At 36.9% G+C, this 27,754-nt stretch overlaps 4 protein-coding genes across 8 annotated transcripts in view; 1 reads left to right on the top strand and 3 right to left on the bottom strand.

Annotated features, from left to right (window-relative positions):
• Positions 1–218: 218 nt before the first annotated feature.
• Positions 219–3,514, bottom strand: LOC307011027 (serine/threonine-protein kinase pim-2-like). 2 transcript variants are annotated; one of them, XM_079636281.1, is made up of 8 exons: positions 3,400–3,514; positions 2,701–2,892; positions 2,428–2,522; positions 2,210–2,260; positions 1,610–1,991; positions 1,333–1,512; positions 763–907; positions 219–446 (listed from the first exon to the last, which is right to left on the bottom strand). In XM_079636281.1, the coding sequence occupies exons 1-7, from the start codon at positions 3,506–3,508 to the stop codon at positions 804–806; spliced, it is 1,113 nt and encodes a 370-aa protein (XP_079492407.1). In that variant the 5' UTR covers positions 3,509–3,514; the 3' UTR covers positions 219–446; positions 763–803. The 2 variants fall into 2 exon arrangements, with proteins under 2 accessions (XP_079492407.1, XP_079492408.1); XM_079636282.1 differs by lacking the exon at positions 763–907.
• A 4,584-nt stretch (positions 3,515–8,098) lies between these two features.
• LOC307010553 (serine/threonine-protein kinase pim-2-like) lies at positions 8,099–11,259 on the bottom strand. Of its 2 annotated transcripts, XM_079635337.1 has the most exons (8): positions 11,145–11,259; positions 10,458–10,649; positions 10,185–10,279; positions 9,967–10,017; positions 9,507–9,888; positions 9,230–9,409; positions 8,660–8,804; positions 8,099–8,346 (listed from the first exon to the last, which is right to left on the bottom strand). In XM_079635337.1, the coding sequence occupies exons 1-7, from the start codon at positions 11,251–11,253 to the stop codon at positions 8,701–8,703; spliced, it is 1,113 nt and encodes a 370-aa protein (XP_079491463.1). In that variant the 5' UTR covers positions 11,254–11,259; the 3' UTR covers positions 8,099–8,346; positions 8,660–8,700. The 2 variants fall into 2 exon arrangements, with proteins under 2 accessions (XP_079491463.1, XP_079491464.1); XM_079635338.1 differs by lacking the exon at positions 8,660–8,804.
• A 4,538-nt stretch (positions 11,260–15,797) lies between these two features.
• On the bottom strand, positions 15,798–23,923 carry c1d (C1D nuclear receptor corepressor). 2 transcript variants are annotated; one of them, XM_079635939.1, is made up of 5 exons: positions 22,695–22,800; positions 21,941–22,092; positions 21,774–21,840; positions 21,634–21,689; positions 15,798–18,645 (listed from the first exon to the last, which is right to left on the bottom strand). In XM_079635939.1, the coding sequence occupies exons 2-5, from the start codon at positions 22,076–22,078 to the stop codon at positions 18,451–18,453; spliced, it is 456 nt and encodes a 151-aa protein (XP_079492065.1). In that variant the 5' UTR covers positions 22,079–22,092; positions 22,695–22,800; the 3' UTR covers positions 15,798–18,450. The 2 variants fall into 2 exon arrangements, with proteins under 2 accessions (XP_079492065.1, XP_079492064.1); XM_079635938.1 differs by lacking the exon at positions 22,695–22,800 and adding an exon at positions 23,782–23,923 and having other exon boundaries at positions 18,072–18,645.
• Positions 23,278–27,754, top strand: part of slc29a3 (solute carrier family 29 member 3) — a 25,774-nt gene continuing 21,297 nt past the window's right edge. Inside the window, exons 1-3 of one of the 2 annotated variants that reach the window (XM_079635934.1) lie at positions 23,278–23,516; positions 25,241–25,377; positions 27,291–27,693. In XM_079635934.1, coding sequence (XP_079492060.1) covers positions 27,364–27,693 — 330 coding nt within the window. In that variant the 5' untranslated portion in view covers positions 23,278–23,516; positions 25,241–25,377; positions 27,291–27,363. Of the gene's footprint in view, positions 23,517–25,240; positions 25,513–27,290; positions 27,694–27,754 lie in introns of both variants that reach the window. The other variant, XM_079635935.1, reaches the window with a different exon arrangement.

The raw sequence follows: 27,754 nt of genomic DNA, 5'->3' as shown, positions 1-27,754 counted from the left end.
AAATTATATTATTGCCCACAGACTCTAGTCTCATTTATTATAGGGTGATGTTTTAGACAGGCTGTGTAAGTTTGCAACCATGTAGATATATTTTAAACCGTTTCACTTCAAAGGTTTCTCATAGGCTGAGACTGTTTAAAAGCATTTCTTTTTTTGGATTCATTGAAAGCATTTATTCAAAGGGGTCATATATACAGATTGGTTATTTGTAAAGCACTATATACATAAAGATGACTTGTCTTGACTTCTAAAACAAAGCAAATGTGGCTGTGATGACTTGATGTCTTCTTTCCAATCTTCAGTCTCTCATGTTCTTGCTCAGATGTGGACAGGCTCTGATCTCCAGTGTGGCGGCTTGAGTTCCTGTCAGGATGGGGTTGGACTTGAGGCTTCAGGTCAAGTCTCAAGCTCGAGCCCTCCACCAAGGACAGCAAGTATGTTATTCCCTGTCCAAGACAAAGATTTTATAAGCAAATCAACACATGAATGTGTTTTTTTTTTTGGTTTATAATTTTTTTTAATGCTGATTTACACAACAGAATTTAATTATAGCAATTGCATCACTTATTCTGTTATTTTCCTGTTTATTACCATGAAGCCGCTTTGAAACAATCTGTATTGTTTAAAGCACAATATAAATGAAGGTGACTTGACTATAAAAAGAACATTAAAATAAAAAGAAAATGAAAACCTCACTACAAATAATCCAGAATTGAAGACAAATGCTAATAATCTCACTCTGTCTGTTACACTTCCTCACACCTGAAATCACTGATCGGGTGAATCTCCTGAACGTCTCCATTCTACAGTAGATCATTTCTAATCCATTTATGTTGTAAGATCTGTTCTAACGTCGGCCGTTTAGTTGGATCCAGGGTTAGGCACTGGCTAATCAGATCACTGCATTCTGTACACATTTTATTAAGGAGAGAGCTGGTTAGTCATGACCATGTGACACTAATGTAGGCATGAAAACAGCATCTGAAACATGATTAATATAAGGTAAAGTGTTCTTTGTCTTTACTTTAAAGGTGAAGTATGTATTTGCTGCTGCACTAGTGGCACATTGCGAAATTACAAAATAAAGCGTATTTTCAAAAAACCTAGCAAACGCCTTTTGATGCATTACATCTTCCCCAACTCAAACATCACAAACGCAGCTCTTACGGGTTCTTTTCCCATGGCTCCGCCGGCAACAGTAGCCACGGCGCAAACTCTCACTATACGTTTAACTATATATTACAATTTGACATAATTCACCTTTAGCTGTTTCTGTACTGAGACTTTACTTTATGTGTGTGTTTATCAATGTTATCAATATTATTCACTCACCTTTGGATAAGTTGGAGTTCTGAAATGTAAGTTTGGCTTCCTTGATTTCCGTTGGATTGTGAAAAGGAGGAACTGCGTTCACCATCTCGTATAATAACACTCCTAGAGACCAGACATTTGATGGGACGGCGTGAAATCGAGGTTCTGTGAAGACTTCAGGTGGGCAGTAATCCAGTAATCCTGTAATCAAGACATTTGTGCATTGTTGAGCATTTTTTTCAAAGTGACAAATAATCAGCAAGTCACTACATCCAGGTTTAACTCCCAAAATGCTCACCAATGTATATGTAGCTGTCGTAGCCATCACTACTGAGCAGCTGACCAGAGCCAAAGTCTATCAGCTTGAGCTCTAACGTGTCTTTCTTCAACAGGAAATTGTGCGCATGAACGTCATTGTGAAAAACGTCATGCTCAATGCAGTGTTGCACTGCCAGCACAGCCTGTCGCATGATGACCCGTGCTGTTGTTTCGTCCATTTGAGGATTGCGAATGATGAAGTCCAGCAAGCTCTCGCAGGGTTCGGGATACTCCATCACCAGGGTGAATTTATGAGGGTGTTCAAACCAGTCGTGTAGTTGTATGGCGTAGGGGCTTATGGGTTCTTGCCTCATCATTAGGAGCAGCGCCACTTCTGTAATGAGAGGTTCGGGATGTCCAGGCTGGAGAAAAGTAGTAGACAGAAGGTTAGCTGGGTAAAAATCTGAAGAAAACTTAATTTTTAAATGTGTTGTTCTTTGATTTTGGTAGATACGATCAACAGAGCCTTTCCAGGCTTATTTGTCTATTACATTTACACCGAATGCTTCCTACAGGGGTATTAACTACAGTAATCAGCACTTAAACAACTAAACACACATTCAGCTTTTGGCCAACTTACAATAGCAAGATAAAGATCGTTGCAAGTCTTGTGCATCCGCTTGATGGCAACCTGCAAAAACGAAAAAGAAAAACAATGTTCAATAACAGTAACAGCATTCAAGCGCCTGACCTTGCACATAATATTAACGATTTGAGCATCTGAGTATTATGTGTATTAAATCAGTTTTGATGCATGCAAGAGCAAAATATTTGTTCAATTCAGCAAAATTGCTTTACCTTTTTGCCATCAAATTTGCGTGTTCCCTCGAACACTCTTCCGAATCCTCCGGATCCAATCATCACTCCCGCGTTATAGAGAGACTCAAAGGAGTCTGAAAAACAAACAGGAAAATATGAGAAATATATGAGCCTGCTAGATACTTTGTTTTGTGCTGGTGGAAAAAATCATATTAATATTCTCTGAAAACAAGCCTCAAGATATCTTTAGTGGAAACCAAGATGATAAAACTGTTTAAAACGATGTTTAAGAAATAATGACTGCAGATTTACCATGATTTGGCTCGACACCGGAGTAATCTGGATCAGAATCAGGCTCTGAGTCCAGATCTAGTGGAGGAACGAACGGCTCCACAACATCCACAGCTTTACTGTCACAACAGCTGCCGAACCAACTCTTCAAACTCCACACGTTCCTGAAGAAAGAACAAATTCTTCCCATCTTCTTACGTTTTCTAGGATTTTCTGAAACAAATGGGGGGGGGGGGGGGGGGGGATTTAAGCATACACAAAAATTAGAAACATCTCTGACCTCACATTTAACATAAGTAATATAATATAAGTAATAATCATTTTATTTCACGATAATGATAAATATTTTTTTGTTATTTTATTTAATCTTTAATAAAAAAGAGAGCATACATTCCCAGGCCTCATTTGGCACAGTTCTGGCAATGGTAAAGGCCATATGAGCCAGGTCTTAAAATATATTTCACATTTCTTTTTTATGAAATAAAATGTATTTAAATAAACATTGATTTTCATAAATACAGCAATGTCTTATTAAGACATAACGGTTTACATGAATACTGGTCACAACAGCCATTTTGACATAATTTTGTGTGTATTTGACCGTTCAAGCGCAATACGTTGTGAAACAGAACTCAATCGGGATCGTATGCGGTCTGAGAAGCTGTCAGAAACTTGTCAGAAATGTTAAGCAGTCACCATTCTGCCTTATTTCAGTCTCACCTGTCGAGCTCTTGTTCACAGGTGAATCCTCTATGGCATCCTGAGGAGTCGGGACATTAGAAGTCTTCATTGGCTCGACGGGAACTTGACCAGGCAGTGGAGGACACATCAACTCAAAGCTGTTGGATCTGGACAAACTCCCGTTAAGACTGTTGGATCTGGACAAACTCCTGTTTCCGCCACTGCCCTGTTCATGTTGGCTCTCAGATCTGTTGTTACTGCTCCTCTTCTCGATGATGTACGTTCCTCTGCTGCTAAAGCTCGACAACCCGCATAGCCACCTCTCCACATTCCCCACAGAGCGGGACAAAGATGGTGAGGACATGATGCCCGGTGGAGAATATGTGGAAGCGGCTGGAATATTCCAGACATTTTTAATAATATTAATAATCAATGTCAGTGGTCACACCAAAATGTTACTTTATTTTTTTCAACTTTCTATTTTCAATGACAAATCATTTATTAACTTTAATAAAAGCCTATTCTGACCTCTGCGAGAGCGTTTGGATGAAGTGGACGGACGTCCATCATCTGGGCTCTGCAACTCTCTCTTCCCGTGAGCCGGACCTGTGGACACAGAAACAAACTCACAAGACAGAGGTGTTAAATATCCAGGAATAAGCTCCTGGCTCTGGGTCGGGCCTGGCATCCTCCTTCAAACTGCAATAAAAACAATACAAATGCAATACAAAATACAATACAATAAAATATAATTCTCCTCAGAAGTACCCCACCCCAAAAATAAATTAATAATAAAATAAAACTCCAAACCCCCTCTAAAATAAGAAAAGAACAATCAAATATTAGTGTCCTCAGAAAATAATATGATAAAACTATAAATAAAACTATGTAAAGGATATCATCCGGTCTCCTTCTAGAATAAAAGTCCTCCGAACAGTTTCAAAATCACAAGATCAGCACAGAAAATATTCAGCAAAAGTCTCTGAATTCGCCTCGTCTCTCAACCACCAGAAAGCGATCTAGCGTGTTGATATTCGCTTTGCCATAGCAACTAAAATTCGAATCGCTCATATGCATCATATCATAACAAGCGTCGCCATAGCAACTTAAATTCTAATCACTCATGTACGCGCACCTGAAGTCGCGTACATCGATGAATGTTATTGTTAAATAACCATTTATCACACTTTTATTTTTAAATAACCATTTAACAATATACAAATGTATAATTACTGCTTAGCTGAAAAATGGCAGTTGAAAATTCAACTGTTAAAGCATGAAATAATTATTAAATTATTACTAACCTCAAGGTAACGTTACCGCGATTCAGTGAATATGACTTTGCTGTGGGTATATTATCAGTAATAAAATAAGCATGAAAAAATTGTTCAGAAATCAGAAATTCAGTAATCGTTCAGAAAAACAGTATCAGAAATTGAATAAAGCCCAATAATGAGTTTGCAAAAACTTACAGACCATGATTTTTTTATATTTTAATGATATTGACAACATATTTGTCAAGTTGCAGAATTGACTCAATGTATGTCCAATTTAAGAAGATTCACTATATAATTTGTCTTATTTTATATAGTAACGTTACATATATTAATACTTCCATGATAAAGAGACACTTAAAAACTCATATTTCTCCTCAAGTTAAACTGAATTGTTTCATTTACCTTCTGTGTCCGGCCCACAACGCTTCCGTGACAGGACTTTTAAACAGCAAAATGGTAAAACAATAAAAGGCATGATTTACATCGCAACCGGCTAGCCAACTCTGTCCAAATCCGTCCAACATGCATCATAGTTTGTTTTTTTGTTTTTTTTCGTTTGAACGCCCTGAGAAATTATTTTTGTAATGATATAAGCGAATTTAAATTCATCATGAAATAGATATTGGGCGTGGCTTTGCCTTGGAAGTCGAGAATGGTCCAATCACACAAGGCCAAAATATTCTAAAACAATTTTGATTCGCTTAAATCAAAAGTGGGAGGCTCTGCCACAAGGTCAATCTGAAACAAGCCAATTAGAGCTCAGCCTCAAGTCACATGCGTTTAAAAAAATACGACATTCATTTGTCTATCACCCCTGCACACACTAAACGAACGAAATACAATTTTAAGTTTTTTATTATTAATAGGTAGGTACTAACATGATTACCAGTCGAATAGTACGACTAAATAATGTTATTTTAAAATTATTTTGCAATATATATTACACTTATGTTTAACATGTTGAAGTGCCCTTCTTCGTATATCCTACATTATCTCTTTATGTAGATTCAAAAATGTGTGCCGAGGTTGACAACATTTTATTTAAATTTATCTGGAGAGGCAAGGAAGATTATATTAAAAGGAAACCCATAATTACAAATGAATCAGAAAAAGGATTAAATGATTTTGACACTATTAATAATATAGGCTTTGTGAGAATAATTTCCATGGTTCTTTATTCCCAATCTAATCTTTAAAAAATATGGTGGTCTTGAATTTTTTACTTGCCTGTGATTTTAAATGCACCAAACTCCCAATTAATTTGTCTAATTTTCACAAAAAAGTTTTGGATGCGTGGAAATTGGTCTACAAACACAATTTTTCTCCCCATTCCTGTGTTATTAGGAATAATAAATATATATTATTAAAAAACAAGACTACTTTTAAAGTGACTGGTTTAACAAAGGTTTAGCTTTTGTTACAGACTTATTCAATCAGTCAGGTGACCAATATAACTTAATAATCAATAATCTTAAAAGTCAATAATCTTGAGACAAATGTATCTTCAAAAGAATATTTAAAACTCATTAATTGTATTTCCCTGAAACTACTTTACCTTATATAAAATGAAAAGATGTATAATCCATAGACAGTATATAAACTGGACACAGCGACCCCATAGGTTTCAACGGAGAAAAGTGAAGTCAATTAGAAGCACTCACTTCCTGATGGCTGACCGTACTGCGCAGCCTCAAACTGAGCTTGACGACGTAGATGTGACGTGAGCAACCTGTCTGACAGCTGTAGGTCTTCTAGTAGCTGTGCCGAGAGAAATCTGAATCATTCCCTTCCGAATCTTGCAGAGACGGAGAGCGTGAGTATTAGCCGTCCATGAGCTAGCAGCAGGAGCAACTTTATGACTCTCTATGGGCTTCTCCCTTGACTTTATCAGACTTTATGCCTTCCCCCGATTGCTTGCGAGCTTCTCCGCCTGTCTATGCGGTAATCTCTCGACTTGTGCGACAGAGTCGAGTGGTTATGACGCAATCGTTAGCCTATTTATACAGAAACTGCTTCTACGGGGCCATAACGTAATATACAAGGTAATGGAGCATTTTATACCAAGATGCCTGTCTCTATGATCCGGTCTGTGAGCGACCTACCGGAGGCAAATAATGTTAGAGACTCTGTTTAGGAAACAGACAGGTTGTTGGCAAGACTAAGTCAGTAAAATAGACCAGGTCAGCCTCCCTGGCGGCTCAAAAAGTGACTGGACGGGACTCCTTTATGGACCCCCTGGCCATATTACCTTAAAGGAACCCCTTCCAAGGAAGCTGTTGGTTCCAAGCCTTTGAGCGGCCTTAGTAGGACTTCATTGTATCGGAGGCCTCTTTGAGGCTTAAAGCTTGGGCAGTGGCCGTAGGGAATAGTGTCACTGACAGTATATGACCCGAAGGGGAGTGTTTGGCATTTCAGTGAAACTACCATATCTGACGTTTTTGTCACAGCCATAATTTGGCACTCCCCTCAGCAAGGTGGGTTTGTATATCGATCCCCATAGCGTCATTGACGCAGTGCGAGTTCACTTTAGAAAGGGAACGTCTCAGGTTGCGACTGAGAACAGGGAACGAGACACTGCAACGCCAGCAATGCCTCTGGGATACCGGCTGAACAGTCCCTTCAGACGATAAGTGGATGACATGTTCTCTAGACGCCCGTTTTATACTTCCGGGTCGCACTAGTAGTGACGTCATAGGCTGTCGCCCATCAATAACGATTGCCATGATTGGATCAGCTTTCAGACACCGGTTCACGTGGAGACCGTTCCCCATAGCGTCATCGACACAATGTCTCGTTCCCTGTTCTCGGGGAACATAGGTTACAGTTGTAACCCAAGACGTTATTAGTTATCATCCTTAGTGTGAAATTAGATTAATCAGTTAACTGAACTAGTACCTGAACCTTGATTAATAAAAGCGATTAATAAAAGCTTAACAAAGTGACCTAAACATTTTACTAGTAATCACACGTTTTATGTGTAATTTTAAATGTAAAGTTGCAATAAATCGTAGGTATAATTTAATTATTTTCGATTTCAGTTAATGCAGGTGGAGCTGGGAAAGGTGTATGGTTTCTGAAAGCTGCAACTATTACAAATGCTAACAAAGTGTTTGAAGGTTGAGCACGCAAGCTCATTGGCTACTTATACAGCAGGAACCAATCAGCTGTGCCCTACATTGCCTACTGTGCCCTTGACCATTATCTCTCTAATAATGCAAGAATAGCTTCTTTAACCTAAATAACCAACGAGAGTGTCATGCAAAAAATTATATTATTGCCCACAGACTCTAGTCTCATTTATTATAGGGTGATATTTTAGACAGGCTGTGTAAGTTTGCAACCATGTAGATATATTTTAAACCGTTTCACTTTAAAGGTTTCTCATAGGCTGAGACTGTTTAAAAGCATTTCTTCTTTTGGATTCATTGAAAGCATTTATTCAAAGGGGTCATATATACAGATTGGTTATTTGTAAAGCACTATATACATAAAGATGACTTGTCTTGACTTCTAAAACAAAGCAAATGTGGCTGTGATGACTTGATGTCTTCTTTCCAATCTTCAGTCTCTCATGTTCTTGCTCAGATGTGGACAGGCTCTGATCTCCAGTGTGGCGGCTTGAGTTCCTGTCAGGATGGGGTTGGACTTGAGGCTTCAGGTCAAGTCTCAAGCTCGAGCCCTCCACCAAGGACAGCAAGTATGTTATTCCCTGTCCAATACAATGATTTTATAAGCAAATCAACTCATGAATGTTTTTTTTTTGGTTTATATTTTTTTTTAAAGCTGATTTACACAACAGAATTTAATTATAGCAATTGCATCACTTATTCTGTTATTTTCCTGTTTATTACCATGAAGCCGCTTTGAAACAATCTGTATTGTTTAAAGCACAATATAAATGAAGGTGACTTGACTATAAAAAGAACATTAAAATAAAAAGAAAATGAAAACCTCACTACAAATAATCCAGAATTGAAGACAAATGCTAATAATCCCACTCTGTCTGTTACACTTCCTCACACCTGAAATCACTGATCGGGTGAATCTCCTGAACGTCTCCATTCTACAGTAGATCATTTCTAATCCATTTATGTTGTAAGATCTGCTCTAACGTCGGGCGTTTAGTTGGATCCAGGGTTAGGCACTGGCTAATCAGATCACTGCATTCTGTACACATTTTATTAAGGAGAGAGCTGGTTAGTCATGACCATGTGACACTAATGCTGGCATGAAAACAGCATCTGAAACATGATTAATATAAGGTAAAGTGTTCTTTGTCTTTACTTTAAAGGTGAAGTATGTATTTGCTGCTGCACTAGTGGCACATTGCGAAATTACAAAATAAAGCGTATTTTCAAAAAACCTAGCAAACGCCTTTTGATGCATTACATCTTCCCCAACTCAAACATCACAAACGCAGCTCTTACGGGTTCTTTTCCCATGGCTCCGCCGGCAACAGTAGCCACGGCGCAAACTCTCACTATACGTTTAACTATATATTAAAATTTGACATAATTCACCTTTAGCGGTTTCTGTACTGAGACTTTGCTTTATGTGTGTGTTTATCAATGTTATCAATATTATTCACTCACCTTTGGATAAGTTGGAGTTCTGAAATGTAACTTTGGCTTCTTTGATTTCCGTTGGATTGTGAAAAGGAGGAACTGCGTTCACCATCTCGTACAGCAACACTCCTAGAGACCAGACATTTGATGGGACGGCGTGAAATCGAGGTTCTGTGAAGACTTCAGGTGGGCAGTAATCCAGTAATCCTGTAAGCAAGACATATGTGCATTGTTGAGCATTTTTTTCAAAGTCACAAATAATCAGCAAGTCACTACATGGTTTCCAAACTCCCAAAATGCTCACCAATGTATATGTAGCTGTCGTATCCATCACTACTGAGCAGCTGACCAGAGCCAAAGTCTATCAGCTTGAGCTCTAACGTGTCTTTCTTCAACAGGAAATTGTGCGCATGAACGTCATTGTGAAAAACGTCATGCTCAATGCAGTTTTGCACTGCCAGCACAGCCTGTCGCATGATGACCCGTGCTGTTGTTTCGTCCATTTGAGGATTACGAATGATGAAGTCCAGCAAGCTCTCGCAGGGTTCGGGATACTCCAACACCAGGGTGAATTTATGAGGGTGTTCAAACCAGTCGTGTAGTTGTATGGCGTAGGGGCTTATGGGTTCTTGCCTCATCATTAGGAGCAGCGCCACTTCTGTAATGAGAGGTTCGGGATGTCCAGGCTGGAGAAAAGTAGTAGACAGAAGGTTAGCTGGGTAAAAATCCGAAGAAAACATCATTTTTAAATTTGGCCAACTTACAATAGCAAGATAAAGATCGTTGCAAGTCTTGTGCATCCGCTTGATGGCAACCTGCAAAACCGAAAAAGAAAAACAATGTTCAATAACAGTAACAGCATTCAAGCGCCTGACCTTGCACATAATATTAACGATTTGAGCATCTGAGTATTATGTGTATTAAATCAGTTTTGATGGATGCAAGAGCAAAATGTTTGTTCAATTCAGCAAAATTGCTTTACCTTTTTGCCATCAAATTTGCGTGTTCCCTCGAACACTCTTCCGAATCCTCCGCATCCAATCATCACTCCCGCGTTATAGAGAGACTCAAAGGAGTCTGAAAAACAAACAGGAAAATATGAGAAATATATGAGCCCGCTAGATGCTTTGTTTTGTGCTGGTGGAAAAAATCATATTAATATTCTCTGAAAACAAGCCTCAAGATATCTTTAGTGGAAACCAAGATGATAAAACTGTTTAAACCGATGTTAGAGAAATAATGACTGCAGATTTACCATGATTTGGCTCGACACCGGAGTAATCTGGATCAGAATCAGGCTCTGAGTCCAGATCTAGTGGAGGAACGAACGGCTCCACAACATCCACAGCTTTACTGTCACAACAGCTGCCGAACCAACTCTTCAAACTCCACACGTTCCTGAAGAAAGAACAAATTCTTCCCATCTTCTTACGTTTTCTAGGATTTTCTGAAACAAAGGGGGGGAAATTTAAGCATACACAAAAATTAGAAACATCTCTGACCTCACATTTAACATAAGTAATATAATATAAGTATTAATCATTTTATTTCACGATAATGATAATTATTTTTTTGTTATTTTATTTAATCTTTAATAAAAAAGAGAGCATACATTCCCAGGCCTCATTTGGCACAGTTCTGGCAATGGTAAAGGTCATATGAGCCATGTCTTAAAATATATTTCACATTTCTTTTTTATGAAATAAAATGTATTTAAATAAACATTGATTTTCATAAATACAGCAATGTCTTATTAAGACATAACGGTTTACATGAATACTGGTCACAACAGCCATTTTGACATAATTTTGTGTGTATTTGACCATTCAAGCGCAATATGTTGTAAAACAGAACTCAATCGGGATCGTATGCGGTCTGAGAAGCTGTCAGAAACTTGTCAGAAATGTTAAGCAGTCACCATTCTGCCTTATTTCAGTCTCACCTGTCGAGCTCTTGTTCACAGGTGAATCCTCTATGGCATCCTGAGGAGTCGGGACATTGGAAGTCTTCATTGGCTCGACGGGAACTTGACCAGGCAGTGGAGGACACATCAACTCAAAGCTGTTGGATCTGGACAAACTCCCGTTAAGACTGTTGGATCTGGACAAACTCCTGTTTCCGCCACTGCCCTGTTCATGTTGGCTCTCAGATCTGTTGTTACTGCTCCTCTTCTCGATGATGTACGTTCCTCTGCTGCTAAAGCTCGACAACCCGCATAGCCACCTCTCCACATTCCCCACAGAGCGGGACAAAGATGGTGAGGACATGATGCCCGGTGGAGAATATGTGGAAGCGGCTGGAATATTCCAGACATTTTTAATAATATTAATAATCAATGTCAGTGGTCACACCAAAATGTTACTTTATTTTTTTCAACTTTCTATTTTCAATGACAAATCATTTATTAACTTTAATAAAAGCCTATTCTGACCTCTGCGAGAGCGTTTGGACGAAGTGGACGGACGTCCATCATCTGGGCTCTGCAACTCTCTCTTCCCGTGAGCCGGACCTGTGGACACAGAAACAAACTCACAAGACAGAGGTGTTAAATATCCAGGAATAAGCTCCTGGCTCTGGGTCGGGCCTGGCATCCTCCTTCAAACTGCAATAAAAACAATACAAATGCAATACAAAAAACAATACAATAAAATATTATTCTCCTCAGAAATACCCCACCCCAAAAATAAATTAATAATAAAATAAAACTCCAAACCCCCTCTAAAATAAGAAAAGAACAATCAAATATTAGTGTCCTCAGAAAATAATATGATACAACTATAAATAAAACTATGTAAAGGATATCATCCGGTCTCCTTCTAGAATAAAAGTCCTCCGAACAGTTTCAAAATCACAAGATCAGCACAGAAAATATTCAGCAAAAGTCTCTGAATTCGCCTCGTCTCTCAACCACCAGAAAGCGATCTAGCGTGTTGATATTCGCTTTGCCATAGCAACTAAAATTCGAACCGCTCATATGCATCATATCATAACAAGCGTCGCCATAGCAACTTAAATTCTAATCACTCATGTACGCGCACCTGAAGTCGCGTACGTGAGCGCACATCGATGAATGTTATTGATAAATAACCATTTATCACACTTTTATTTTTAAATAACCATTTAACAATATACAAATGTATAATTACTGCTTAGCTAAAAAATGGAAGTTGAAAATTCAACTGTTAAACCATGAAATAATTATTAAATTATTACTAACCTTAAGGTACCGCGATTCAGTGAATATGACTTTGCTGTGGGTTTATTATCAGTAATAAAATAAGCATGAAAAAATAGTTCAGAAATCAAAAATTCAGTAATCGTTCAGAAAAACAGTATCAGATATTGAAAAAAGCCCAATAATGAGTTTGCAAAAACTTACAGACCATGATTTTTTATAGTTTAATGATATTGACAACATATTTGTCAAGTTGCAGAATTGACTCAATGTATGTCCAATTTAAGAAGAGGCACTATACAATTTGTCTTCTTTTATATAGTAACGTTACATATATTAATACTTCCATGATAAAGAGACATTTAAAAACTCATATTTCGCCTCAAGTTAAACTGAATTGTTTCATTTACCTTCTGTGTCCGGCCCACAACGCTTCCGTGACAGGACTTTTAAACAGCAAACAGGTAAAACAATAAAAGGCATGACTTACATCGCATCCGGCTAGCCAACTCTGTCCAAATCCGTCCAAACTGCATCATAGTTTTTTTTTTTCGTTTGAACGCCCTGAGAAATTATTTTTGTAATGATAAAAGCGAATTTAAATTCATCATGAAATAGATATTGGGCGTGGCTTTGCCTTGGAAGTCGAGAATGGTCCAATCACACAAAGCCAAAATATTCTAAAACAATTTTGATTCGCTTAAATCAAAAGTGGGAGGCTCTGCCACAAGGTCAATCTGAAACAAGCCAATTAGAGCTCAGCCTCAAGTCACATGCGATTAAAAAAAAGTACGACATCCATTTGTCTATCACCCCTGCACACACTAAACGAACGAAATACAACGAATTTTAAGTTTTTTATTATTAATAGGTAGGTAGGTAGTGTACTAACATGATTACCAGTCGAATAGTACGACTAAATAATGTTATTTTAAAATTATTTTGCAATATATATTACACTTATGTTTAACATGTTGAAGTGCCCTTCTTCGTATATCCTACATTATCTCTTTATGTAGATTCAAAAATGTGTGCCGAGGTTGACAACATTTTATTTAAATTTATCTGGAGAGGAAAGGAAGATTATATTAAAAGGAAACCCATAATTACAAATGAATCAGAAAAAGGATTAAATGATTTTGACACTATTAATAATATAGGCTTTGTGAGAATAATTTCCATGGTTCTTTATTCCCAATTTAATCTTTAAAAAATATGGTGGTCTTGAATTTTTTACTTGCCTGTGATTTTAAATGCACTAAACTCCCAATTAATTTGTCTAATTTTCACAAAAACGTTTTGGATGCGTGGAAATTGGTCTACAAACACAATTTTTCTCCCCATTCCTGTGTTATTAGGAATAATAAATATATATTATTAAAAAACAAAACTACTTTTAAAGTGACTGGTTTAACAAAGGTTTAGTTTTTGTTACAGACTTATTCAATCAGTCAGGTGACCAATATAACTTAATATTCAATAATCTTAAAAGTCAATAATCTTGAGACAAATGTATCTTCAAAAGAATATTTAAAACTCATTAATTGTATTTCCCTGAAACTACTTTACCTTATATAAAATGAAAATATATAATCCATAGACAGTATATAAACTGGACTCAGCGACCCCATAGGTTTCAACGGAGAAAAGTGAAGTCAAATAGGCCCTGTCCCAAATGGCACACTCCGGACTTGTGGACTTCCTCAGAGTCCACACTTTGGTGACGTCATGTAGTGCAGACCTATAGGGGCCTTGGCGCGAGTCCACGAGGGCGCATTGAGAGGTATTTTTGGGACAGACTCGATCGTCACGCCGGAAATAGGAAGACGGTCCGGTTGTTGCTTAAATATTATATTTCTACATTTACACATGACTCAGTTAAGCCCTGACATTCGGTTCTATTTATTTAATGAATCATAATGCGATCGTAGCCTATTATTCAGCAAGCTATTTATGTTTATATTAAATATAAATATATATTTATGTTTGAGACATCAACCACTGGTTGATGACCATAATGTTTGTATTAACTGTAGGTAACAACTGGTAAAATGTACACCTAGTCATACAAAACATAATGATATTTACACTTAAATATTTTCTTCTCAGACTTTTAACATGTTAACAATTGTCCGTGAGCGAAAAGCTCCTCCCATCCGTTGTCTGATTGGCCTTTCGCAAGGATTCCTGGATAGTTAAAGTGCGTGAAGCCTGCATCCATGCGGGCTTCGCTGAAGACCGCTTCAAGGGTACAAAGGGGGCGCTGCTGAGCACACTTCAGAGCGTTAAAATTATGAATGGGACGGCCTACGGACTCGTAGACTCAGCGAGCACGCGCAATTTAAGTCCACGAGACCGAAAGTCCACATGAAGTGTGCCATTTGGGACAGGGCCATAGAAGCACTCACTTCCTGATGGCTGAGCGTACTGCGCAGCCTCAAACTGAGCTTGACGACGTAGATGTGACGTGAGCAACCTGTCTGACAGCTGTAGGTCTTCTAGTAGCTGTGCCGAGAGAAATCTGAATCATTCCCTTCCGAATCTCCCAGAGACGGAGAGCGTGAGTATTAGCTGTCCATGAGCAGCAGGAGCAACTTTATGACTCTTTATAGAGCTGGTAAGTCCCGCCCCTTCCGCTAACCCAATTTTCTCAATGTTTTCTTCAAAACTACACAAAAATGCCCTCATTTTGCACAGTTTTAACCATGTTACAATTCAGGAAACATTTATCCATGTGAAAACATTAAAGGAGTGATTGATTATGATTTAACTTTTCTAACTTTAGTTAGTGTGTAATGTTGCTGTTTGAGCATAAACAACATCTGCAAAGTTACAACGCTTAAAGTTCAAAGCAAAGGGAGATATTTGCTTTTAAAGAAATCGTTTTTTAAGGACAACAACAAACGGATGTATAGGGACTACACGACACATCACTCAAACTGTAGCATCTGTCTTTTCACATGCAATAGAAAGTCACTCTGTGTGTATCTCACAACAGTTCCTGTACGAGCTATTTATAGATTATAATGACAGAATATGCTAATTGAAGATAGTTAACACATCAGTAACATAAATTCATCAACTAACCATTCAGAGACGTCCTTTTGCTTCTACATGTTGTCACTTCTTCTTGAGTCTCTCCATCTTTGTCTGACTCCGTTTAAACATAAAAGGCAGAACAGTTTCTGTCATTTTAGTGTGTGTCTGCGTGAGATCGGAGCTGCTAACACACACGAGCTCTTGAAGCTCCGCCCTCTGTGTCGGGAGCAGCAGCTCTTTTGCATTTAAAGGGCCAGACACAAAAGGTGCGTTTTTGCAAACCCTCATAAAATGACAACTTTAACATGCTAATTTCTGTGAGGTATTTTGAGCTAAAACTTCACACACACACACACACACACACACACACACACACACTCTGGGGACATCAGAGATTTATTTTACATCTTGTGAAAAGGGCATTTTACCACCCCTTTAACTAGCAGAACTGATGACACAACAATCAGAATCGCAGGATAATATAATTAAGTTCAGAGGTGATTATGTGCTTTGGGAAAATGAATCCTAGTTGTGGGAGACAAAGACTAAGAGGACAGAAAAAGTAAAATAACGGGGACGTGGTCAAAAGACATTTGCTCCTGATGAAATACAAAGCATTATAGTTGGCCATGTTCTTGTGCTGGAATGACCATGAGGGAAGTTTGTCTACAGGCTCTTCATTCTTACACATACAGTATTACAGCACAGCAGCACTTTAGATGGGAGAACTTTCATTAATAATTTCAACAGTAATTTTCAACCTGATTTGTAGTAGGCTCCTTAAATTTTTTTGCAGAACTGAGAGACAAATGCCAAGGGGAGGGGGAGAAATTATTTTGACAGAAGACTAAGACTGTTATAGTATGGCAAATATGGTCATTACCAGTACTGCAATGCGATTTTGAATTTATTTTTCTGTTCTGTAATTGACAGTATACTGTATATGTTATTGCAATTCCAAGTTCAATTCTTTAGTATTTAAACTTTTCTTTTCTAGTGATTTTCATCTACTGCAAGATCTCTTTACATTAGTGCAATGAAAATAAAGCTTTCTTAAAGCTCATTGTTGAATTTCACTGTATCTGCACCCCTCTGTTTATGTAGTAAACTGTAATAGACATTACTGTATGGCCTGACCCAGACCTGAGACAAGATGATGTTGATGCGGAGTAACCTGAATATTTGCTGCATTTGGAAATAAAGCTTTAGAAAATGTAAATATTTTACTGTGCATGGACTCTTCCTTGCATGTTTGGTCAGTGTGACATTTCAAAGGTCAGGTTTTGTCCAAAACGTCATGCACAGGAGTATTGATTTATCTACTTATGTAAGAGTTATTACAGTACTGTTTTGCATCTTTTTTGTCAGGGTTTTCAGTCAGTGCTGTGATTTCACAAAGTTCCAAATTATTAATCTGAAAACCCTTTGCAAAGCGTTTGGTATTGTTTTGAATTAATCCCTCCAGTGTGTAACAAACAGTCATGTAGTCTGTGTTTTTGACACTTTGTGTGTTTTGTTGCCTGAGGGAAAAGTTTGAATAGGTATTCAGCTGTTTGTACCGTTGGGTGTGAGTTTTTAAAATTGTGTGTGAAGATTTGAGAAAATGGTGAGTTGTTCCCAGAATTGTGTCTAAGCAATTGAGACAGTCTATATGCAAAAAAATTAATTTCAACAAGAGCAAAATCCTGAAGCAATAATAACTAAAAAACGACAATAACAACAACTTTCTTTGATCAATGTTTCCAAACATATTCATTCTGACTTAAAAAATAATATTACTACTATAATAAAGACTAAAAATAGGACACCTGGGTAAGCTTTCAACTGAAATTGCAATTAGTTGTCCTTGTAATAATTATTATTTAATTTCATTGTAAATATTCTGCTAATATTTTATATTTCAATATAATTCTTGCAGAAATGCAGTTTGCCATCGTTCGGATTTCAATGTGCTTTTATCAGTTTTGAAAGCAGTGTGTTAGCATTGGAAAAATGTGCTGCAAATATATAGTGTTTTGCAGATGGTAAAATATGAATGACAAAAGTTATGGATTATGGGAAATGTGGTCATTGAATGCATTTTGTGGGAAAGCAAAAAATGATTCACAGTTTGGTCCGTTTAGACTTCTGGTTCGCTGAATTTGTGAAGAGTTTTTAAAATGTCGCTTCAGTATTGACCGATGCTTGTTAGTAATTAATTACAGACATTTAATAACACGTGTATAATAAAAAGGAAGAGTAGTAGTTAAAAGTATCTTAGTGGCTGATTAACCAAGCTTTCCATAAAACAAGCCCTACAGTGTAATAAAATAACATTGTAGAAACACTTCAAATTTAGTTGTTTTAGATGATTTGTTAATTGCATTTTATAGAATACACTTTTAATAAAACATTTACAGTTGGTTTATAAAAGGTGTTGTGTGTTTTTTTGTTCTGACCGGCAGGAGTTACCGGCTTGTGGCGTTTCGATATAGGGAATTATTTTGTGAAGCAGTTCAATTGATTTAAAGTTTCGAAACGCTTCATTTCTCCCATCACTACATAAAGGATTCATCATTTCCAGAAATCTAAATACAAAAAAAAAAAAATACAAAAAAGAAAGAATGAAAAATAGTGAATCTGAAGACAATACTTCCAAATGAATTGACAAGAAAAAGAGGATTTAGTAGTTTTAATGGGACTGGTATTATGGATGGTCCGCATCACATTTCAGATTATGTAACCCCAGATATAAAACAAACTTAAGCCTATGGGAAAGAATAAAATTAAAGAAATGCTAAAAAAAAATATATAACTAAGACGGGGTGAGTAATTCAAGCGGTTTTTAAACTTTGATTTTTAGTTATAAACAAGCCATCTTTAAAAAGGATGATGCTCCTCGACACATGGTCACTATGAACAACACGGCATCATGGACAGTCACATGGTAAATGGCACGCTTCTTAAGCAAGTCCAAGTGCATTGAGATATTTGTTGTGTTTAATCTCAAAGTCTGCAAAATATTTGTAGAGAAAATTCAATGCGTTTCAATCAATCAAGAAAACCTTATGTGTTTTCCTTTGTGGGATTGCTCAGTTGTGTTCTTTCTTTTGGTGTCCTTTCTTTTCTTGTCCTCTGGCTCCCACAGTGCGCTCCGGACAAACCGTGATGCTGCATCTTTGTCCAGACGGGCAGCTTTTCTTCTGTCCGTGATCTCTTTAACTTTGTTCATATATGTCCTGATTCTCTCCTGTGAGGTAGAGGAGGATGTTAGTGTCCGTTCTCTGTTAGTGCAATTTCTAAACCAATATTCACAAAGACAAGTAGTGACTTTACGTAGAATTCTACTTTCACATACTGGATTTCAGTTCACAGTTTTAATCAGGGTTTCTGCTGGTTTTACGAAGGTAATTTTATTTAAAGATCTTTAAGACCAAGTAAGGAATACATTGAAGGGAAAACAATATGTTGTATTAGCAACACTACAGGCTTTGAAAATATAACTTCCAGATTTCCATTATTTTTTTTATTCATTTTAAAAACCTCTGCTCCCAACCACTAGAATTTGGACATAACTTTTACTTTACATCCTGATGATCACACTGCAAAAAAGTATGTTCTTGCTTTTTGTGAAATTAATCAAAACACAGTGACTTTGATTAAAACAAGAATAGATATCTGGCAGTGGGCTCAGAAAAATTAAGGGCAGTTTTCATAACTTATTGACAGATATTTGTTCTTGTTTAAAGCGTGAACTCACTTAATTTGGTTCAGTTTTTCAAAACAATGTATCTTAATTTAAAAATGTTTAGATATGTGTATTGGGAAACAAGATTTTTCCAATGCAGGCAACATTTAATGCTCTGCTCTGATTTAAGACCTTTTAAAGCCTTAATTGATGTAAATTAAGATCATAATTGAGAGACCTGAATTAAGACTTTTTGGCCTGGTTTTAAGACCCGCAGAAACCCTGTTAGAGCCACAGCATGTAATTTTCGCCACTAGAGGTCGCTTATTCAAACCAATAATAAAAGCGTAGCTTGATGACACTGTGATTGAGCGTTGAATCATGGGATGTGTCGTCTTCACCTTCAAGCCAAAAGAAAGCAATCTAACGGGACTCATGTTCATGTAGGAGCTAATGTAGGCTATCAATGTTGTATTAATGTTACTATGGTATGAAGGAGGGCGGGGCGAGAGCCTGGGACATTTTACCTTGCTGTTTTTATTATGCTTATATGCTGCAGTCATCCTTTCGTTTTGTTCTTTATGCATATTTTACGATTTAAGTTACATTTAACGTCTGCCTCTTTCTTCCCTGATCTTGAACTTTGTTACGGTTACGTTTCATCACTTAAATTCACATTTTATTTCATCCCAATCAAACAGCCACAGGTGTTGAATTACTACTCATACAAGTCACTTTATTTGACGTACTAAAGTTGTGGGGTAATGCAGCGCTGTTTAACTAAAAAACGATCATACTAAAAACACATTTGAGTGTGTTGAAAGTTATAACGTTACTTGTCGTTCGTTTAGTGGCTGGTATGAGACACTTGTTGAACATTGCCTTAAGCTAGATTGATATTAGAATATCATATTAATAAAAGCTGGATGACTTATGCTGCTAAATGGCATGCAATTAATTTTAAAACATTGTATGGTGTGGAAAATGCTGCATTACTACTACAACAAATAAAGCCCTGAGTATGCTGTTAGCCACTTGAAAGAATAGCAATGTCAGTTTATCGCTCTTAGGCCCCGTTTACACTAATGCGTTTTCGTTTTAAAACGCTTAAAGGACAAGTTCGGTATTTTACACTTAAAGCCCTGTTTTTTAGATCGTTTCTGATGAAATAGAACGGTTAAGATTAAAATTTGGACACATGCTGCTATCCCGAGAATTTTCGGTTTCTTCAAATTAAACTTTCGTTTACAAAGACGTGAAACTCACCGAGTGGTCAGGGGTGTTCACTGATATGCTCACAAAAATCGCTGCAAAAGATGCTTTCCAACAGGTTTTATCGTAGTTTTTGTCCAACTCCATTGACTTGTATTGGATATGCTGTGAGGTACAAGTCAATGGAGTTGGACAAAAACTACGATAAAACCTGTTGGAAAGCATCTTTTGCAGCGATTTTTGTGAGCATATCAGTGAACACCCCTGACCACTCGGTGAGTTTCACGTCTTTGTAAACGAAAGTTTAATGCGTTTTAGGAAGGATATTCCAGTGCACCTATGCAGCCATTGTGGAGGTGGGGGGGAAAGCGAAAGAAAACGAAAATTCTCGGGCCAGCAGCATCTGTCCACATTTTAATCTTAACCGTTCTTTTTCATCAGAAAGGATCTGAAAACAGGGCTTTAAGTGTAAAATACCGAACTTGTCCTTTAACTTTAGCTACGGTTACACCTGACGTCTACACTACGCTGGAGTTTTTTACGTTTGAAAACTCCAGGGTTGCATTTCAGTATAAACGGAGACTTTTGAAAAAGATGGTGTGGCTGCACACATTACGCTCCCTGAACACAACAATAACAGACCAGAGCCAGACCAGCCTCGACGACCGTGTAAACAATAACATGGAGACAGAACTGCAAGCTTTGTTGTCCTTTTTTTATCAGCCATTGTCAGTTAAACTCTGCATTTATAATACTGCAGCTGCCCACATGCGTAAGAGGCAAGCTATTATTATTAAAGCGATCGGCAACAGTTTACACTTGTAAGCGCATGGCCAGTGTGCACGAATGGTCATGTGACGTGCGTTTTCGGTCGTGCAGTGTGGACGGAGATCGTTTCTTAAATGCAATGGAAGCGCCAGTGTGGACGAGGATGGGGTGTTAAAACGAAAAAATGTAAACAGCGCCTCAGAAAACCCTATGGTTCTTAATGGAATTTTAAAGAACATTTATTCCAAAAAAGGTTCTAAGGGGAAATGTCTTATTTCATGTTTAAAGCGTTATTTAATATTTTTTTCTAGTGATACATTGTTAACAAACGAACTCATACAATTTCAAATTTAAAGTTTGATGACAATGACACTAGAGTGATTAAAATAACTTACTAACCTAATGTCTGCAATATTTCAACTGTTATCATGAGTTAAATTAATTAAAAATGAAATGATAGGCAATTAAAATTATTTACTGTGGTTATCCACAATGTCACAAATGCTACTGATGAATTTTAACTTATAATTGGAACCAAAAACATTTTAAGTAAAATTAGTCTTTTCTTACCAGTTCTTGTTTGATCGCATGGTCTTTTGGATTGACTCCTTGTGTCACCAGATACACTAAGGAGGAAAGTTAAATCTTGTCATAACCTGTTCAATTTCATTACACCTGACAAGTTAAACACAAAAGGTGTGAAATCTTACTCCAGAACATAGAGTTGAGGGCATATGCAGACATCAGATCCAATTTAGCTTGATCAAGAGGATCCAGCTGGAAATGAGGTACAAAAAGATCAAAACCTTCCAATAACAAGCCATTCATATGTAGCAAGTTCATTTAACTGTTGATTTGTGCATTTGTTTCGACATACCTTACGCAGATGGTCACTTCTGGATACAGACACGAGTGTTTGGACCATATTCTGGACAGAGCTCACAGAGGAGTCAAAATCATTGAGGTTTTCCTCGATTTCGGTGGGATAATCCTCTGCTGGACCGTCATCAGCCATTGTCTGACAACTGACTGAAAAAAAACAATGATATATTCAAAACAATTTGACATAAATCCGGGTTCCTACAAATTGACAACCAATGACCTGGAATTTTTTTATATATATATATATATATATATATATATATATATATATATATATATATATATATTTGAATGAGAATATTTAGACGTCTGTGACATTTTTAGCTAATACTTAATTAGATTAAATAATAATTAATTAGCTTGACTTCTCAGGCCTTGGCAGGACATTATACATTCCCTGTTATTTGACTGTGGGGAGATGCATGAGAGATGCTTTAATATACAGTTGTGGACACCACATTACTGATAATGTTAAAATATTATATAACAATAAAACCATATCTAATAAATAACACACATAAAAGTTAAAACATTCACGATTATAACAAGAGTACAGATTTAATGTGATAGTATGGAGATGTCCAGCTTGTGGAAATAAACACGTGTGTGTTGGTGACTGCGTGTTTTTACAGCGCAATTGCTTTTCTGGACAAAAAAAGATCAATGCGACGCCATCTGAGACAGATCATTAAACACTTATTACAATCATATTGTCAGACAAGTATGTTTGTTATTTAAAAAGCCCTTACCTGTAATCACAAAAAACGACTCCGTACACACGTAATCGCACTTCCGGCGAACACAGAAAGAATGAGCGACGTTCAATTCCAGTGTATTTCAAAATAAAAGCCACGCAAGATTACTTTTATAAGCAAACCCCATAATGTGCTGTTGTGTGTGGATTGCGAAATGAAATCTAAAACATTTTAATTTACTGAGTGTTAGCAGTATTTTTACAACAACACACTAAGTAATTATTACACTGATAAACACGGCACACTTAAATACAAAATATTGTAACTGTAAAAAAATATTATTTTATATTTTATTATTTATCACTCGTCCTCTTTTTCAGATACTCAACCTTGCATAAAATGGATAAAAGCTGTGCTTGCATTGTATTTATTAACTTACTTTATTAGTGGATGTTTCAGGATGTAAGAGGAAAAAATGGTTTCAACTTTAAATTTAAAGTTGCGTGTTTAAAATAATCTACCTATTGAGAATTTATTTTGCATAGCATATTCTTTCTGTATAAAATCCTCAGCTGACTGCAATTTCGTGAACATAATTATTTATCATAAATTTGTCTCTTTTTTGGTTACATGACTTTTAACTTGCAGTGAAGCTTTTAATTTGAAGTCGTGTTATTCATGTTCACCAACTGAACTGTACTATAACCGTTTATATACTGTCTATGACTATAACGTTACACTATACGGATGGTGTTGTTGTTGTGAACTCTCCTATGTTTGTGTAACGGGCACCACGTCTACTATAGTGTTACTGACTAACGTTATATGTGGAAACCAGGTACAAGAAAGATGAATTCAGCTAAAATCAAGCTATTGGTGAGTGAGAATACGTGAAAATTCATACTATTGCAGTTCACAGGTCAACCTAAGTTAGTTCAGCAGGTGAAGGAATGTCATATAGTCACCTGATTGCGATAAACATTAGACTAAACAAGGTTAAACACGAGACTTTTATCTGGTGTACGTGTAATATTGTCATTATAGCCTCCAAAACAGCTGTTTCGTCTCATAACAGCTGTATTTCTCTAACAGCTGTAACTTACGTTACATTTATTATTACAGTAACTTTATCTGAACTTACCATTCGACTTGTGATTTCTTTTCTTAGCTAGGCCTATAACGTTAGCAAGTTTTCTGTTTGAAATGTCATTTTTTTCTACACATTTTGCTGAATCTGTCTTTCCTGTCATTCTGAAACACACTTCCCTTCACTGTTTCGGGATCTGGTGACATGGGCTGTCTCGAAACTCTGACTACCGACACCAACTACCGGGTATCACGATAACCAGTAAAGTTGCTGCCTAGGAGCACCTATATAGGAAAGAACAAAATTAAATGTAACCCTCTTTATTATTATTTGATTTGTTTCTCCCAGACAGCATTGAGAGTGAGAGTGACAGAGCAAACTGAGACATTTTGCTGCAAATTCTATAAAGAACAAATGATCTGAGCTTCTCTTCACACTAATTTAAATTTTTATACTCTTTTACTGTATGCCAACAGTTGTCTCGTTTCTCTTTTTCTTCTAATGAATTTGAGGAAAAACCTGAGATACGTTTATTTTTCAGTAAAACATATTTGAGAACTTTAGAACTAAATGAATGAGCAGCTTCCAAGCAATTCTTTTTTTCTTGGTGTCTATATTGTCAAGTATTATTTGTAGTACCATGTGAACTCTATAGAACATGTGTATGGTAATCATTTAGTTCCATGATATTACCATCGGACACAACTGTACCCTTTTGTAATGACAACTTATCTTTCTAATGGCTGTGCATAAAACCTTAAAAGTGATCATATTTGCCACCGTTACTATTGATGAATGACTGTTCTTTTTTTGACAGAGCAGCCCAGCTAACAAAAATATGTTATAAGAATGTTCTGCTAACATTCCCATTAGTTATGAAAAAGTTATTTCTGAACGTTCTGAAACAAGTAGTAACATTAAAAAAAGCATTAAACGAACGTGCAACTAATATGTTTATAAATAACAACAACCCATGAACGATGTATAAATAACGACCGTTATATTAACATTACTGGAGGAATGTTTGCTCATAACTTTGAGAGAACCTTGCCAGAACGTTGGTGAAAGTTCTGAGAACGTTCCCTGTTAGCTGGGAGAGTGAGCAATGGGCAACAATGCAATTTAATTGGTGAAAATTGGTGAATTTAAATGAAGACTTAAGTTACACAATATTTATTTAAAATTATTAAAAAAAAAAAAATGTAAATGTGCACTGTTCATTGATGAGGATATCATATTATCAGCTGTATATTAGAGAGTATAATTTGTGAGTATGTTTGTAGTCTTCTAGGTAAATGTCAGTCATGTCATGTGATCGAGTGGAGTACAGGAGGAGCATGTGAGAATTTTGTAATTGGTGTGAGCAATGCAGATAAAGCATTACGAGTTACTCCAGCATTCCCTGAGTGACGCATCAGAGGAGATTGGGATAGAGACCGATTGTTCTGTGTAACTGGCTCACATGCTGTACTTTGAGTAATGTGGTGGAGGTGTTTTCTCATGTCTCTTGCAGCGCTGCGAGTCCTGACGGAGTGTTTTGCTTCTTTCTTCTTTGTGATCTGAGCGGCCAGCATCTCCAGAATGGCAGACTGGTTTTAAAAGCAGACTGACAGTAATCTCACAGCAGCAGAGGGGCTGACGGTCGGTCTAGTAAGTTTGGATACACTCTTTCCTTCGTTTTTTATGGGTTCTGTGTTTTATTGAAGTGGTTGTTATATTTTTGAAATTCCTTCCTCTTTATTGCTTAAGCAAACATGGACACGAATGATCATGTGACTTGTGGAGGTAAGGCATGCTATTAGCCTACTTTTTAAATCATGAGTTACTTTGCTTTAATTTATTTTTGATTTTATCAGACTTACGCCTTTTTCGCCTGGTGGATGATAAACTGGCATAAAGATCCCTAAAGGGAGAAACTAAGCCATGTCTAGAGATCTGAATACTTAGCCTTTCTCAAGCACCAATGTTTTCAAATGGCATAAAAAACACTGAATGGAAATGCCAAGGTGTGCTTAAAAAAAACTGTGCTCAGTTGAAGTGGCTATTTTTTTATGAAGACATGCTCATAAACTACAGTGGAAACGCATTTACCAATTAATGTGCAACAAAAATCTTCATGTGATTAGATAACCGCACTAACCAGCGTGCAAATCTCATTGCACACCATCTCAAAAGTTGTTTTAGTCATCCTGAAATGCCTGAGGCAACAAAAAAGCTTTAGTTGCTTCCCACAGTTGCAGCTTTGTGTCTCTATGTCCAACTGAAAACCACCTAACCACGGCCCACAACACCCTAGCAACCATATAGCAACTATCCATGAGTGGTTCTCAACAATCCAGTCACATTTCATTACTTTCAATATATATATATATATATATATTATAACACTTAACACTTGACTCATTAATAGTACCACTTTCTATTCTATTTCTATTGTATCTTTGTTTTCTATATATACATTTTTTTTTTTTAAATAACTACAAAAGATGCTTTTCTAATTTAGTATTTGTCTGGTTTCAAGTCCAAATATCTAAAAATTCTTAAATCAAGATGCATTTACTAGTGAAAGTAAAATATTATAAGATATTTTGGGCCAGATTTACTAACAGCGGACACTAACCCTCTTTTGGTGTTGAAAAACCTTTGTCAGAATATACTAAAGATATGCAGTGAAAAATTTGTGCTGCGGCCTCCCTTATTGCATATGCATTTGTAAGGAGTTTCCCTTTCAGACGCTAAATTTATGGGAGGAGAGTATTTAAATGAATAAAAGTTTTGCTCTTGTCAATTTACAGATGTTTGCGCAATTATTTAATGCCCCCAAAAAAGCATGTCTTAAACCAGACGCTAATTTGCGCTGCTATTGGTGGATTGCGTTGGTCATTGTGGAAATGATCCGGCTACGTCTGTGTTCTTTAAGTTGCTCGTTGTCAGTAAATCAAGCGCTGAACTTTCCACTCACATTGGCACTTTTGTGGACTTGCCTTCTCAGGATAATTTAGTTTAGTTTAGTAAATCTGGCCACATATGGTCTTGTTTTCTGGGAGGAAATAAAAATCTAAATTAAGTGAGTTTTTGCTTAAAACAAGCAAAATGATCTGAAAATAAGAAAAATATTCTTAATTCAAACAAAAACAAGATTATTTTTCTTAGCCCATTTGCAGATAATTTTGCTTGTTTTAAGCAAAATTTCACTTAATTTCTAGTAAATGCATCTTGATTTAAGAATTTTTAGATATTTGGACTGAAAACAAGACTTACATATTGTTGCTCTTTTGTTGGTTCAACTGCTTTTATTGTTCTATTGCTTTGGACAAAAGCATCTGCTAAAAGATTAAATGGAAATTTATAAGCAAAATATTATTTATACATTTTTGGGGGTGAAATAGGTCCATATAGTTATATTCCTGACAGTTTTTGTAAGATTCACACCTGTTTACCCCCATTATTGTATTGGCAAGCTTTGCAAGGACAGGCACCACTCACTTTTTACTCTGGAAATGTTTAAATCTAGTTTTTATTTTCTAGTTGTTACCCTTCTCCTCTTTTTCTCTCTCTTCCAGCATTAGTTTATCCTGGTCACCCTCACATATACAATCTGTTGGATCTCCCTCCCTCCATCCTCTCTCTTTGAGAATGGATGGTAAGCAGTCTCTTCAGGCCAGCACGAACTCCTCCTACATTCCCACTGCCATCTCCTCCATGTCTGACGAAGAGCATTCAGAGGGTGAGGCGGCGGGGGACGACACTTCCCCATTGCTGTCCCGACAGCAGCCAGCGGGACCCCTGGCGACCCGTCGCTGCCCGGAGGACTCCTACAATCTAGTGTACATCATCTTCTTCCTGATGGGCATCGGCTCTCTGCTGCCCTGGAATGTCTTCATCACAGCCAAACAGTACTGGCTGTACAAGCTCAGTAACAACTCCAGCCCTGCTGGTCAGGAGGAACCTCACAATGACCTCAGCGTAAGTGTGTAAAAAAAAAAAAAAATGTTTGTTTATAAATGTACATGATTTTATCTATTAG

This window comes from Phoxinus phoxinus, assembly GCF_949152265.1.
Source record: "Phoxinus phoxinus genome assembly, chromosome: 14".
Taxonomy (NCBI): domain Eukaryota; kingdom Metazoa; phylum Chordata; class Actinopteri; order Cypriniformes; family Leuciscidae; genus Phoxinus; species Phoxinus phoxinus.
Note: the sequence above shows the minus strand (reverse complement) of the source record. Positions and strands in the feature narration are given on the sequence as shown.